This window comes from Notothenia rossii (genome assembly GCF_949606895.1).
Source record: "Notothenia rossii genome assembly, chromosome: 5".
NCBI lineage: Eukaryota > Metazoa > Chordata > Actinopteri > Perciformes > Nototheniidae > Notothenia > Notothenia rossii.
Genome location: NC_136903.1, coordinates 54,150,790 through 54,166,005, shown reverse-complemented (window position 1 = coordinate 54,166,005; position 15,216 = coordinate 54,150,790). Strand labels below are relative to the sequence as shown.

The window sequence follows — 15,216 nt, the reverse complement described above, 5'->3', positions numbered from 1 at the left end:
ATGCAAAAAGTGTTTACTCAACCAAGCATAAAGTATTGTTCTACTTATAGCTGCTAATTCTCAGCAGCTACACTGAAGATGAAGATTAGTGATCATTTCTACAATGTCTGAGGCAGTGGGCACTAATTCCTGCTGCCGCTGCTCAGGGCCTACAAGGTTAGTCTGCTGGCAGGAACACTGGATGAATTGAACAGATTGTCAAAGCAACGTCATCAGAAAGTAAATGACTAGCAAAAGTAAAACGTTATAGTAAACATCACCACATTGTTAAACACAGAAAGAATTGGACACACCATCGTGTTAGATTTGCTAAGAAATATCAGGGACTTGTTATTGTTGCAACAGAACACCAGCTGGCATTCATCAAACTTATTTGCGGATGGCAAAACACATTGAAACGATCCGGAAATTACCAGAAGTCAGACTAACCCTTTGTGCTTCCAAAATTCCTAACAAACAAATTGTTGCCATAATGCGGGTGGGTAAGCAGATCTACATGCAGGTAAAAATAAATAAAGACAATTAACACCTAAACAAGACATTCAGGACTTTATTGTACTTTGTTTGACGTTGTTATCTTTACCCTGAGATTATCACACAAATACAATTCTATTTGAATAAAAGTTTCAAATAGGTAGGCTTTAATGCTAAAGAAAAACATTTTTATATATCAGTACATGATTTGAAGGCTAATAGAAAATATCCAATAGTAATTGAGATCTTTTTAGGTAATGGGCAGACCGACTGCACATTTTGTTTTTGTTATTACTTTACATTTTCGATAGCTGAAGAAAAAGACTGGCGAAGACACACACATTTTAGTAATTACTTGCAAGTAAACCAAGTAATCCTATACAAACTTCACCTTGGTCGTTGGGTTCTTGACATTTATCCAGTCTTTACAACTTCTCAAAGCACTTTACGTAAACATGGCTTCATTCACTCATTCATACAGAAGCAAGGGCTGCCATGCATGTTGCACCTGCTCAAGGAAGCTAACATTCACACACGTTTGTGAGCCATGAACATGTTTCAGTAGCTGAAATCGATCCAACACAAAAGGCTCAGACGGTACATAACGGACACTAAAAATATTAGTTCAATAAGATGTTTTCCTAGATTGTTTTGCACATCACCACAACAAATAGGTATGCAGTCATGCAACAACAAACGTGTCTATTAAGACATAATGTGAAGGCTAAAGACCAATATCGAAACGTTGACAAGATATTTCAGTGTGGACCAACTGACAGCTTATTTCCAGTGACTAAACCTTGTATTAAGAGGATCATTTATTCTCACCTTCTTTCCAAAAAAACATACATTTAAGTTTCTTTTTTGTGTTCTTTTCCAGAGAAAGATGCATGCCCTCCTGCTGCTGAGCTGCTTAGTCCTCGCTGCAACAGATCACTTCCTTGCCTCCGCACACATGATCCCTGATGAGAGTCTCACCACAAAGAGCGTTGTGTTATCTCACGCCCTGTCTCAAAGCCTTGACATAGCCCCCCCTCCTGTTGTTATTGTAGGTAAGTTTGCAAGTTTAACTGTGATTATTCACTTATATGAAGATAAACTATACAGTATATGGACACGCAGATGATGCATTTTTTTCTTTCTCTCAAATTCCTGAAAGCACCTTTATTTTCGTATGTCCTTTTTCAGAATTGCCAAAAACAGTGAAGAGGAACAAGAAAACAAAGAAACAAAAAAAGGTATTACCCAAAAAAACTAACCAGACTAAGACTATTTGCTTTATACATTTAAAATGTACAGAATCAACTTCTATGGTAAAAATCTCTGACAATCTGTCCTTTTTATGCATTGTCACCAACGCACATACATATTTCCATATTTTATTTTACTCAAAATGTTTCTCCTGTTCTCACTGCACTACTTTTTTGTATGTTATTCTAACAGTATGGTGATGTATTGTTGATACTTCTCTCCTTCTCTCTCAGAGAAAGAAGAAGCGACCTCGTCCTCCTTCTAACTGCATTCCCCTGGGGGGAAGCTGTAAATCTTCAAACAATGTGTGCTGTGATTTCTGTGCTTTCTGCCAGTGTCGGCTCTTCAGAACTGTCTGCTTCTGTCGGATGGGAAACCCAAGCTGCTGAAAAGCCAGCTGCAGACTAACTTAGCTCCAGCTATCAAAGCGAAACTTTATACCAAAGCAAGCCAGTTGAAGTCAACAGCATGACAGGTGAATAACTTCTGGGCCTTGGTTTGGTAATCTCAGAATCTATAGGCTATCGGTCTGACGACAGTTACGGTGTTGCCAGCGGATATTGGAATTCCGGATCCTGACTTCTTCCATAGTTCGCCAGTCATCATTGACAGTCAGATTAGGACCTTGAGAGCAGGTGTTTTAGGTCCAGACGACATTTCAATTAATCTATATGAACAGATATCTACGTATGAATGCTGATGAATGAAATAAAAAAGCTAATCAAAGTCTAAATTGTCCTCAGAAAAATAGCCGATGGGTTGCGAAATGTCATCCAATTTGTTCTGCCTCTCTCCACACGGACTGTTTGCAACCAACGCTCGCTCAAACATGATTGGTCAACACTTCTTGGACTGCAAACAGAAACCAGAAGGCTTCTGGTACTGAAGTCTCATTGGCGACAGATTCTGAATTCATATGCAGATATCTTTTTATAGAGATTATTGGTTTAAAACATTGCATAAAATTCACTGCATGAAAGCACTTTATTTCAGAAGACGGCCACACAGTGAACTTTCCTAAACTCTTTCAGGATGTACTGCTTGTAGGAATGTTATGACACTCACAAACCTTTAGATTTTTATTCTACTCTGAGCTTTAAGCACTCAAACAGAAATACACGAATGCACAGTGCAAAAATATATTATAAAGCAGAAGAATAACGTCCATGTACTACATGTTTTATTCAACTTTTTTTTTTTAATAATGTATGAACAAAGTGATATGATTTCACCTAAATTTAAAGAGTCATTTGACAACGATTCCCCGGAAAAGACTGAAACTAACAATGTGTTAGTACTGTACATCTTGCAACACTTTATGACTTTACCAACTTGTCAGGTTATAGCCCAATGTTCCCTAACAGTCTAACATACTGATACATTGAAAAATATAGGAGGAAGAAGATAATTTGTTGAGGGCTCTAGCTCATCGTTGTCAATACATTCTCAAAGCCATAACATGGAAGAAATGAGAAGGGATACTAAAAAAAATAAATAAAATTTAACTCAGTTAAAAATATATTCAGACAAGGAATGGTGTAGCATGTCAGGTTTCTCCAAAAGCATTTGCCTTTACCTTTAAATCATTTATAATTTTTATTTATCAATTCTTTAAATTCTGAGGAATTTAAACTCAGCTCAGAAGTCAGCTCCTTCAGGTTTAAATCCCATTTTTCCTGGGATCCTTTAGGCTGTGATTTCCAGTAAGTAATTGCTACATTATGATTAACACGTGTATTTTTGCGGTCCCTTTGGCAAAACATATTGAAAAGATAGTCCGAACTGTGGTTTTTTAACGACTGCCTCCTCCCTGGATAGTCACAAACTAAGCAAGCTTGACAAGCTGTTGCTTAAGAAGTCAAATCAGAGCCTGAATGCAACTATTGTAAGCTGTTTATGACAAAGTCGTCTGCCAAATGACTGGAATGTGAAGAGTTGCAGTGCAGACAAATGTAAATTGTCTCTCATCATAAAAGATTTGGAGAGGACATTTTGTAAATTCAATCAAAGGCAAGAAGTAAGCTTTAACCTGAATCAAGTCAAATATTTACTTTGTGGTCTTAGAACTTTAACCCAATATTTAGTAATTACTAACAATCACATTTCTACACTTAAATTACCTTTGATAATGTTACCTTAAAAGTGAGATTACCAAAATGATGATGAGCTTCCAGTTTGTTTCCATGGTTTGTATCAATTTTTTGTAACTTCCTGTCATCATATGTTTTTAGTATTGTCTTATTTAAACATAGTCCACAAATCTGGAAATCTTTCAACCAAGAATTGTTCATGTTTGTTAGACAGCTTTAACATTACTGCTTTCAAAATTGCCGCCTAGGCAATATGTTTTTAGTGGCAGAACATTTTGTTTGTCTAACTATTTTACCGTAAATGCATTCAGGCTGGTAAATAAGACTGTGTATAAAATCTAACTGCTGATCCCTCTGTTTATTGTTATTTATTGACAACAATTGAAATAGATTCAACTTGAATTTGAATTTTAAATGGTAACTGTTTTTTGATTTTGAAAAAACACCAGTGGTGTAATAATGTTCTCCCTCTGTTAGATGTGTAGCCAATAGTTGGTAAACCATAACAAATGCGTGAGTTAAATCAGGGCAGTTTTTTCAGCCCCCTAGTGGTTAGGAAGCCCATTTTCTGATTTAAGCAGTTTAAGATTGAACACTGAACAATCTATCACATCTAACAACTAGTAACAATTGTTTCACATGTAAAATAGTTATCAAATGATATGTAAGTGACAACAATTAACACATTTTTGAGGAAATATGTACATATTATATTCTTTAAGGTTGCCTGACAAAAATACCATCTCACCTTAAACTCACACTGACTTTACTGGACTGGATTACGAGTATTGGTGCATTCCTGCAGTCCTCCCTGAACTGGGCTCTGAAGCATCTGGTTTAGACAGAAGTGGGAGAGAACGATGAGGAAGAAGGATTACCACAGAGAGCTGGAGGACAGACAGAGTATGTAAAGGACGGGTGCTGAAATCCTGCTTAATTACGTCAGGGTCTGCCATTTTGTGAATGCTTTATTCAAAACTGTATATTCAATAAAAGTATGAAAGCGTGCAAACTGTTTGTTTTGTCCAAATCCAGTATCCTCCCAATGCAGATAAAGAGCATAAAGTCCGTAAAAACTTGTTCTTGTTATTTCAGCTTTAAAGTGATGTCCATTAGTTCCTATTAAAGGGGACCTATTATGCAAAATCCACTTCTCCATGTCTCTTCTACATCAACATGTGTCCCCTCTTCTTCATGTCTCTTCTACATCAACATGTGTGTCCTCTTCTTCATGTCTCTTCCACATCAACATGTGTCCCCTCTGTGTAAAGAGACTCTGAAAGTTTCAGGAACAAAGATTCTCTCTTTTTGTCCTGATCCGTTTCTATAAAAACCTGTCTGATCAGATTTTGGCCACTTTATGATGTCATAACTATTGTTTGGCTTGTGTAACCATTAACCCCCCCCCCCCCCCCCCCCCACCTTATCACCTGAATCTCCTCCGAGAGCACCATTGTGTTCTTTTTCACCAAATATATCTCAGAGGGGCGTGGGGAGGGGCTCCTTATTTTCATCTAAAGACAGAGAATCAACAATTCTTTATAATATATTGATGAAAAACAGTATAATAGGGGACCTTTAAGACATCACCTCTGAATGTGATTAGCAATTAGTTAAATCCTTTCTAACAGAGGAAGAGATACATTTGGCTCAGTGACAGAGTTTCATATTTCCCAAACTGTTTTATATGTATTGCCACCCATGGAGTCGTGTTTTACCAACTTCACTTTTCCAAATTATGAACATCTGCTCCCCCAAAGAAGTAATAAAAGCAGCCTGTTTTTTTAAGGAGCCCCTGGCAGAGGAAGAGTCAACACATAGTTTTAATCCAGGGGAACTTTTCCAAAAGCAATGTTTGGAGTCAGAGGTGACAATGTCTTTAAGTGCTGTGAGACACAAACGGTGTACAGTCATGATCGTAACGGAGCAGAGGGTCAGTGAGCTTGTTCCCCATGACATTTTACCTTAATAATAGGATCCACCATATTTCAGAATTCAATCCTGGTTTCATGGGAGGCAAAGCTATAAATCTCAGAGGTTTGAATCACATTTTGTAAAGGTAGAAAAACATGACGGATGTTATTTAATATTCAAGAATGCAGCATCAAGTCTTTGTGTTTCTGGCTTCTTCACGGAGTTACACATTTTTCAAAGTACCATAGTTGTTGAATATGGTATATCTGAAGGTCTGGCACATGGCTTACACTTGATACGTGTGATGTGTAACCTAAAGGGTGTGTTAGTATTCAGGGAATATTTTAACAGTCATGGAAAACACTATTCATAACTATGTTTTCATTGGTGTTTTACAAAAGGAAAATATGAAATATGAATAATGGGCACTTCATATCTAAATAGGGAGTGGGTCCTCTTTCACAGAATGCACCATTTTCCAACACAATTTTTCTAATGTAAATCAGAACGGACAAGCCAGACAGTGGCTCTAGAATATCTTTAAGCAACTCTAACGTTAACTGAAGTTCAGCGTAGTTCTTCAATGTGATTGTCAAATGCTATTAATGCCTGCATTTCATTACCATTAGTAGTGTAATGGTAAGGGTGGCCTAAGGGTCATCAAAGATACAACGGCATTATTACTGTGTGGCTTGTTTTGCTTTTTTTGTCTGATTATTACATTAACCTTACTTAGAAATCTTTGTACTTGCTTATAGAAATATACTACATACATTGTACATTACTGTCCTCATATTCGTGAAAAGAACGATCTGATCATTGATCAATTTTCTTTACTTGTTGTGTTAGGTTTAGTTGTGATCAGCTGTGCAGGCCAGTCTCTAAAGACTTTCCAAGGGATAAACATGCTGCTGCCGGAGTACTGACTGGAAGTATTGCTGATAATATGTCTACAGTATCATATCCTCTTAAAATACTCTGTCCAACAATATCAGTCTCATGAAGAAATGCTTTTTGAAGCTTATTAAAATAGCAGAAAAACATGCATTCTTATACTCAGGAGGGGAATTTGACAGAGTATTTCTCAAAAGATACACAGTAAAAGTACTTCAATGTATTGTTAGTAGTAGGCTTACTAATACAAAGTCAAACAGAATACATTTCATTAAGAACTAATGGTAACATTGTATTTGTATCATTCATCAAAGATAGCAGAAAAACATGCATTTTGTACTATGGAGGGCCCTTTGACAGAGGATTACTCACAAAGTACACTGTAAAAGTACTTTACTTTATTTCTGGTAGCAGTCAAACTAGTACTGAGTCCAACAGTGTCAGTTCCATTTAGAACTTGTGGTAACAAATATTTGTATCATTCATCAAATATAGCAGGACATATTTTTAAAGGCTGCTGATTTGAAAAAACAAACACGAGAAGCATCTCTGAAGAACCAGCACCTTGCCCTGGTAGAGAGGTTTGTGTGCCCTGATGAACCTGGGGGCTGTGTTGTCTGGAACCTTGTGTTCCTGGTAGGCAAATTGGTCTCAGGCAAGGGGCCAGACTAAGAATGGTTCAAAAGACCTTCAAAAGACCTCATGAAAGAAGACACAGGAATTGAGGATACCGGGCGCGGAGGAAGCCCCTTCTGGAGCCAGGCCCAGAAGGAGGACTCGTCGGCGAGCGTCTGGTAGCCGGGCTTGCCACGGAGCCCGGCCGGGCACAGCCCGAAAACACACCTCCGCTTCTCCGTCCCGCAGGCCCACCCCCTACTGGAAACAGCGATGGGGTCGGGTGCCAGAAGGGTGGCAGTGAAAGCAGAGGGTCTCGACGGACCAGACCCGGGCGACAGAAGCTGACTTTGGGGACGTGGTACGTCACCTCTCTGGGGGGGAAAGAGCCGGAGCTTGTTCGGGAGGTGGAGCGTTACCGGTTGGATCTGGTTGGGCTCACCTCTACGCACAGCGTCGGCTCTGGAATCTTACTTCTGGATAGGGGTTGGACTCTATTCTTCTCCGGAGTTGCTCAAGGTGTGAGGCGCCGGGCGGGTGTGGGGATACTCAGTCCCCGGTTGGGTGCTTAGTTGTTGGAGTTTACCCCAGTGGACGAGAGGGTCGCCTCCCTACGCCTGCGGGTTATGGGGGGGAAAACTCTGACTGTTGTGTGTGCTTATGCACCAAACAGCAGTTTAGAGTATACAGCCTTCCTGGAGACCCTGGAAAGAGTCCTGTATGGGGCTCCTGAAGGGGACTCTTTAATCTTGCTGGGAGACTTCAAAGCACTTGTGGGCAATGATGGAGACACTTGGAGGGGCGTGATTGGGAGGAACGGCCCCCCTGATCTGAACCGGAGTGGTGGTTTGTTACTGGACTTCTGTGCTAGTCATGGATTGGCCATAACAAACACCACGTTCGAACATAAGGATGCTCATAAGTGTACGTGGTACCAGAGCACCCTAGGAAGAAGGTCCATGATCGATTTCATTATCGTATCATCGGACCTGAGGCTGTATGTTTTGGACAGTCGGGTAAAGAGAGGGGCGGAGTTGTCAACTGATCACCATCTGGTGGTGAGTTGGGTCGAGTGGCGGGGGAAGCCTCTGGATAGACCTGGTCATCCCAAACGTGTAGTTAGAGTAAACTGGGAACGTCTGAAGGAGGCCCAAGTTCAGGAGGCCTTCAACTCACACCTCCGGCGGAGCTTTTCGGGCATTCCTGTGGAGGTTGGGGACATTGAACCAGAGTGGTCGGTGTTCAAAGCCTCTATTGCCGAAGCCGCGGCAGGGGGCTGTGGTCTCAAGGTCTTAGGTGCCCCAAGGGGCGGTAACCCTCGAACCTCCTGGTGGACACCGGTGGTCAGGAAAGCCGTCCGAATGAAGAAGTAGCCCTTCAGGGATTTGTTATCCCGGGGGACTCCCGAGGCAGTAGCAAGGTACCGACAGGCCCGAAGTGCAGCAGCCCCAGACGTGGCCGAGGCAAAGTAGCGGGTGTGGGAGAAGTTCGGAGAAGACATGGATAACTACTTTCGGGCGGCACCAAAGTTGTTCTGGAAGACTGTTCGACACCTCAGGAGGGGGAAGCAGGGAACCATCCAAGCAAGTACAGTAATGATGGGACGTTGTTTACCTCAACTGATGGAGTGTTAGGGCGTTGGAACACTTTGAGGAACTCCTGAACCCGACAACTCCGCCCTCTATGTTAGAGGCAGAGCTGGAGTACGACGGGGGATCAACACCAATCTCCCGGGGGCAGGTCACTGAGTTAGTCAAACAACTCAACAGTGGCAAAGCCCCGGGGGTGGATGAGATCCGCTCAGAAATGATGAAGGCTCTGGGTGTTGAGGGACTGTCATGGTTGACACGTCTCATCAACGTTGCGTGGAAGTCGGAAACAGTACCGAAGGAATGGCAGACTGGGGTGGTGGTTCCCCTTTTCAAAAAGGGAGATCAGAGGGTGTGTGCCAATTACAGAGGCATCACGCTACTCAGCCTCCCCGGGAAAATGTACTCTAAGGTACTCGAAAGGAGGGTCAGGCCGATTGTCAAACCTCAGATTGAGGAGGAACAATGCGGATTCCGTCCTGGTCGTGGAACGACGGATCAGCTTTTTACTCTCGCAAGGATCCTGGAGGGGGCCTGGAAGTACGCTTATCCGGTCTGCATGTGTTTTGTAGACTTGGAGAAGGCGTATGACCGAGTTTCCAGGGAGTTACTGTGGGAGGTGCTGCAGGAGTGTGGGGTGAGGGGGTCTCTACTCAGGGCCATCCAATTTCTGTACTCCCAAAGCGAGAGCTGTGTCCGGGTCCTCGGCAGTAAGTCAGACCCATTTCCGGTGAGGGTTGGCCTCCGCCAGGGCTGCGCTTTGTCACCAATCCTGTTATTAATATACATGGATCGAATTTCGAGGCGTAGTCGTGGGGGAGGGGGTCTGCAGTTCGGTGGACTAAGGATTGCACCACTGCTTTTTGCAGATTATGTGGTTCTAATGGCTTCATCGGTCTGAAACCTTCAGCACTCACTGGATCGGTTCGCAACCGAGTGTGAAGTGGCTGGGATGAGGATCAGCACCTCCAAATCTGAGGCCATGGTTCTCAGCAGGAAACCGATGGACTGTCCACTCCAAGTAGGGAATGAGTCCTTACCCCAAGTGAAGGAGTTCAAGTATCTTGGGGTCTTGTTCTCGAGTGAGGTAACAATGGAGCGTGAGATGGGCCGGAGAATCGGAGCGGCGGGAGCGGTACTGCAGTAGCTTTACTGCACCGTTGTGACGAAAAGAGAGCTGAGCCAGAAGGCAAAGCTCTCTGTCTACCCTCACCTATGGTCATGCAGGATGGGTCATGACCGAAAGAACGAGATCGCGTATACAAGCGGCCGAGATGGGTTTTCTCCGCAGGTTGGCTGGTGTCTCCCTTAGGGATAAGGTGAGAAGTTCAGTCATCCGGGAGTCACTCGGAGTTTAACCGCTCCTTCCATGAATTTCGCCCCGCCCCTCGCTCCGATGACCATTAGACCATTTAGTAAGGTAAAAAGCAAAAAAGCCTCTCAGACACTCTTCCCTTTACTTATTAAATACAAATTTAAAAAATGGTCCGAAGATACACACAGACTTAATGTGGAACCCAACACTAAAAAGACAAAACATAAAATCATATCCCCAGATTATGGTAATGTTGTGTTTTAATGTCAAGTTAACGCATTAATAACGCGTTAATAACGCGTTAATAACGCGTTAATAACGTATATAGCCGTCCGCTTGCGGCAGACCACACTTCCACGCTCACAGGCAGGCCCTGACTGAGAGAGACCTTACATGTATTGTTGTTGTTAGCATCTGGTGTTAGCTAGCTGCGCTAACGGATATAAGGAGCTGTTTAAATGAAAACAGAGGAGCGACATTTCGCCGACAACTGCGCTGAGCACTTGACTTTATGCAGGTAGCCAGACAGTGGGACATTGTACGAAAAGTCAGCACACTCAGCACGGATAGGCGAATATTTGTAATGTTCAGAGGTTGTTGTGTTTAATATTCATGAGAATATTTGTCATTGTTCAAATGATAATAAACATTTGCATAAAGCATATTTGTCCACTCATATGTTGATAAGAGTATTAAACACTTTAAATATTCCTCTAAGGTACATTTAAAACAGATAAAACATGTGGGATTAATTTGTGATTAATGGCGATTAACTATGGACAATCATGCGATTAATTGCGATTAAATATTTTAATCGACTGACAGCCCTAGTTTTAATGAATACTGCAGGGATATTCACAGTGATAATAGAGCACCGTAGTGTTCATTTCAGCCCTTGGAACTTGGAATATGACCCACATTAGGCTGTAATTCCCATGGATGGAATTTCAGTAATTATCCTACTTTAATAGTGTTGCATTTTGTCTGTGGTGCCTAGAATTGCTGTTATGATCAGAGTAATGTGTTCCTCATTGGTCGTTAAAACAAGTATGATAATAGGTCAGATATTAACATTCCCATCCTCAGCCTCATTCGCCAGTCATGGCGTTTTAACATGGCAACTAAAGCAAAGGCATGGCTTTAATAAAGGGAAATCCAGAGTAATGCATTTTAAGGATTGTTTTTTTCCAGACTTAATGAAGATTGAATTTATGGATAAGCTATGGTGAATGAAAGGTCACTATTAGTGGAGCCTCACATCGGCGAAACCACACTAATTGCTCCCTCCACAAGATGAGGCCCCCTCCGCAAGGTGAGGCCCCACGCAGTCTGCGTGATCGGCCTGTAGGGAGGGGCGGCCCTGAGGGTTAGACTAACAATCAGAGGATCAGTGGGGTGTACAGGTGTTGAAATTAAGATCCTGCTTCCAATTGAAAGTAATTCTTAAAGCAAATATGTTGACTGTAAAAATGAATTTATCCCAGACACTCTATATATAACTCTAATAATAAGTGATGGCATTTAAGTTTACGACATCATTATGTAATTAAGCTGCAATTTCAATTACTGCACAAAAAGAGGAACATTTGGAAGCTTCCGGCAACAACAATGTTAAGAGGTTTAGATATTAAGTGAAATGTTAGTTTCAGTTCAACTTCCGAAAGTATTAAAGTGTTGGCTAGAACACTAGATTCTCATTCATAACATTCTGTTTACTACCTGCTAATGGCTATAAACAAAGAAACTCTGTGAAGCCGGAAGTCAAGTTAATACTCACAAAACCGGAAGTCGAGTGGAGGGAACATCCGGCATCAGTTTCAAAATAAAACAGTGTATTCATTTGAAGTTCCAGCACACATATATTGATTTTATGTCTTACAATATTCAGGCTATTTATTATAAATAATGTCAATAAAACTGTTATTATTAAAAATAAAAATCATAAATATGGTTGGTATGATGTCGCACTACAATAATGTAGGAACAATAGCTCAAAGCCAAATATTTTGGTCTCATAAAATAGAAAAACTAAGTCACGTGAAGATGGCACCGGGTTACGAAGCTGGTTAGCTTGCATGCAAACTTGTCTTAGAATACAACTCTAGCACAATAAACCTGGCTATCTATCAAAGCCATCTACTGTTACCCGCAGTGGCAACTCATCATTAGGGGCAGGCTGTGCCCACCTAGTGTCAGCAGAAAGTAATGCAAATAATAATTCCCAAAATATGCAAAAAATATATATGTTAAAATATATTTTAAGATCATGTTTAGTCATCTGATTCGTCTCTACATTGCTGTTTTAGTCTGCATTCTTCCAATTAGTGTCCACAGTGAGCCTATTGAGCCTTATTGAGTGATGTGGGGCAAGCCCCTCTGTCTGCTTTTCAAATAAATGGTTTCTGTAAAAACTACACTGCGCATGCTCAGAGTATTTTCCTATTCAATTTCATCTCATAATTCAGAGAGCTGATTGGCTGTGAGTATGTGTGCCGCGAAAAGCGTAGATGTGAAGAGGAGACGAGAGAGAGCAGCGCATAGCGATTCAAATCTGTAAAACGGAATGAAAATGAATGAAGTTGACCATCTACTTCAGCTTTGGTAAGTTCATTTTATGTCATCTTTTTGCATAGGCTATTGCTCTGCTGGATCGATTGACATTGTGACCTCGGTGATGAGTGTCTTGTGTTTTCCTTATACCCCCCCTCCCCTCTCTCTATCGGAACCATGGAAAGCCTACAGATATTGGTTTACGTGTTTAAAAAAGCACCAGAAGCTTATATATACACATCTACTGTACGTTGTTCGTGCCCAGTAGTATTATTCATCCCGCTTTCGTCTCATTAGTATGCATACAAAGTGACAGGTCACACCTCCCCCATTATGCAAATGAGCTAAGTCCCGCCTCCCTTTGTTCGAGGTGTGAGATCCCAAGTAGGTGTGATATCTCAAGTAGGTGTGAGATCCGTCGATAGGAGGGGGGTGATGTGTATTCACAGGTGTGAAAAGCCCCCACTGTTGCGCCATATGGTGTATAATAAAAAATGTTTCAATCACATTAGTATGCATAAAAAGTGACAGGTGGGCCCGCCCCCAAGTGTGTGAGTGTGTGTGTGTGTGTGTGTGTGTGTGTGTGTGTGTGTGTGTGTGTGTGTGTGTGTGTGTGTGTGTGTGTGTGTGTTTGTGTGGGTGTGGGAACCTTCACTGATGTCCTCCCAAGGAGGTGTGTGTGTGTGTGTGTGTGTGTGTGTGTGTGTGTGTGTGTGTGTGTGTGTGTGTGTGTGTGTGTGTGTGTGTGTGTGTGTGTGTGTGTGTGTGTGGGACCTTCACTCCAGAGCTATAGGTGCCTGTCTTAACACCCCATGGCCCTCTAGTCGGCCAGAGGCTGTAAAAGTCCTGGAAAGCAGGCAGGCACCTCGTTTGAGAGATGACTGTGTGTGTATTAGAGAGCCTGAGGAGACACATTTTTACCGCCCATGCTTGACTGTTTATCTGTGCACTTTCAACTGTATATAATACAACACAAAAATGCCCAGTGCTGCTAAGAAATAAGTTCAGAAAGCTCTGAAAGCTCTAACAAAAGTAACTCTCCAGGTATTTCAGACAGAGTATGCGGATTCGGTCCGATCAGAACAAAGAAAGCACCTTTTGCCTTCCGACTGTCACACTTTCCTCTTTCTATGGCCAGTGTCTGTAGAGTTGGGGGAGACTGTCTCCCCCCTTCCTGCCATCTCTCTCTGTTTCTGCTGATGTGTAAAATATACAAAATAACGTTTTATATACTTACTCTCTTGTTAAAAGGCGATGAAGTTTGCAGCGTAAGCCAGCCATCAGTGTTCTAGTTTTAAGGCTTTGCATACCTCAAAGTGTGTCTAAAAGTATCTTGGCAAGAGAAAAAAAAGAAAAAAGCCAAAATTCGCCTAGGCCATTAAAAAGAAACCAAATTGCTGCTAAGAAATAAGTTCAGAAAAGCTATGACTCCAGTGGAACACTGTTAGAGTCAAAAGTAACTCTCAATGTATTCAGACAGAGTATGCAGATTGGGGCTGATCAGAACAAAGAAAGCACCTTTTGCCTTCCTAGGTGCGTGTGTGTGTGTGAATCAGTCACGGATGTCTTCACATGGAGATGAAGACTCCTGTCTCTTAACACCCAAGGTCCTGCAGTCGGCTGAGGCTGTAAAAGTATAGAAAAAGCAGGTAGGAGGGGGTTGAGAGGAGACTCTGGGGTGTCAATACAGATGTAGCGATTCATTTCAGACAGTTTGAAACGCGAGGGCCGTGATTGGTACGTGATCTGCCCTCGCTCAAGGGAAAACCTCCAGCTTGACTTGAGACCGCCCCCGTGATAGATACATGTAATTATAATGAAGCCAGCTGCAATGGATCATTGATCCACCAGGGGGTGCAGTGGGGTTCCACACTGGAGCTCATGTGAAATAAAGTGAGATACAGTATGCTGGATGTACAGCGGAACTTTGTTAAGATCCATATGTCACGGATATCATACTACTGTGCTAAATAAGAGACATGTAATCATTTACAAAACATCATCATGTTGTTATTTAACAAAATAATGTTGTTATTCGAAAAAAACGAACGGGAGGAAATGCAGCCCGGCTCTCGATTTTTAATCCTAATTTAATCATCATCTTCACCACGATCATTTATGAGTTTATGTTCGCCGAATTGACATGAAATCACTGACACATATGAATATACTGTATTCAACTTCATTAAAACGTTATTAACGTGCCTAAACTCAGTAATTCACCAAAAATATGTATATTTTAATGGAGCTTCGTCGGTCGATCAGGATCCCAAAGCGTAGCGGAGGGATCCTCATCTGGATGAAGGGTGTTATTTTCCCCATAAGGAACAAGTCGCTGCAAATTATCCCGCTTATTACATGGCCACATTCTCAACAAAGTAACGACATGACTCCCAATATTAATTGAAATGCTTTTATGGATTTAGAAAATGTTTTTATTGATTTAAAAAATTGTTGTATGTATTGATTTAAATTGACATGCATCCGCTAAGAAAAATAGTCCGTTGTTACCGTTTTTTAAACA

General features: G+C 41.6%; 1 protein-coding gene and 1 long non-coding RNA gene across 2 annotated transcripts in view; one reads left to right on the top strand and one right to left on the bottom strand.

The window, feature by feature from the left end:
* Window positions 1–14,538, bottom strand: part of LOC307039976 — a 30,451-nt gene extending 15,913 nt beyond the window's left edge. The window contains exons 1-2 of the long non-coding RNA XR_013808381.1: window positions 14,211–14,538; window positions 4,564–4,647 (exon numbers count right to left, since the gene is read on the bottom strand). This is a non-coding gene — a long non-coding RNA (uncharacterized lncRNA). The remainder of the gene's footprint in view (window positions 1–4,563; window positions 4,648–14,210) is intronic.
* asip1 (agouti signaling protein 1) lies at window positions 521–4,564 on the top strand. The gene is given in 3 exon segments (XM_079682455.1): window positions 521–1,588; window positions 1,590–1,712; window positions 1,959–4,564. Coding segments are annotated over 3 exon segments (507 nt in total). The 5' UTR covers window positions 521–1,360; the 3' UTR covers window positions 2,115–4,564.
* Window positions 14,539–15,216: the final 678 nt, after the last annotated feature.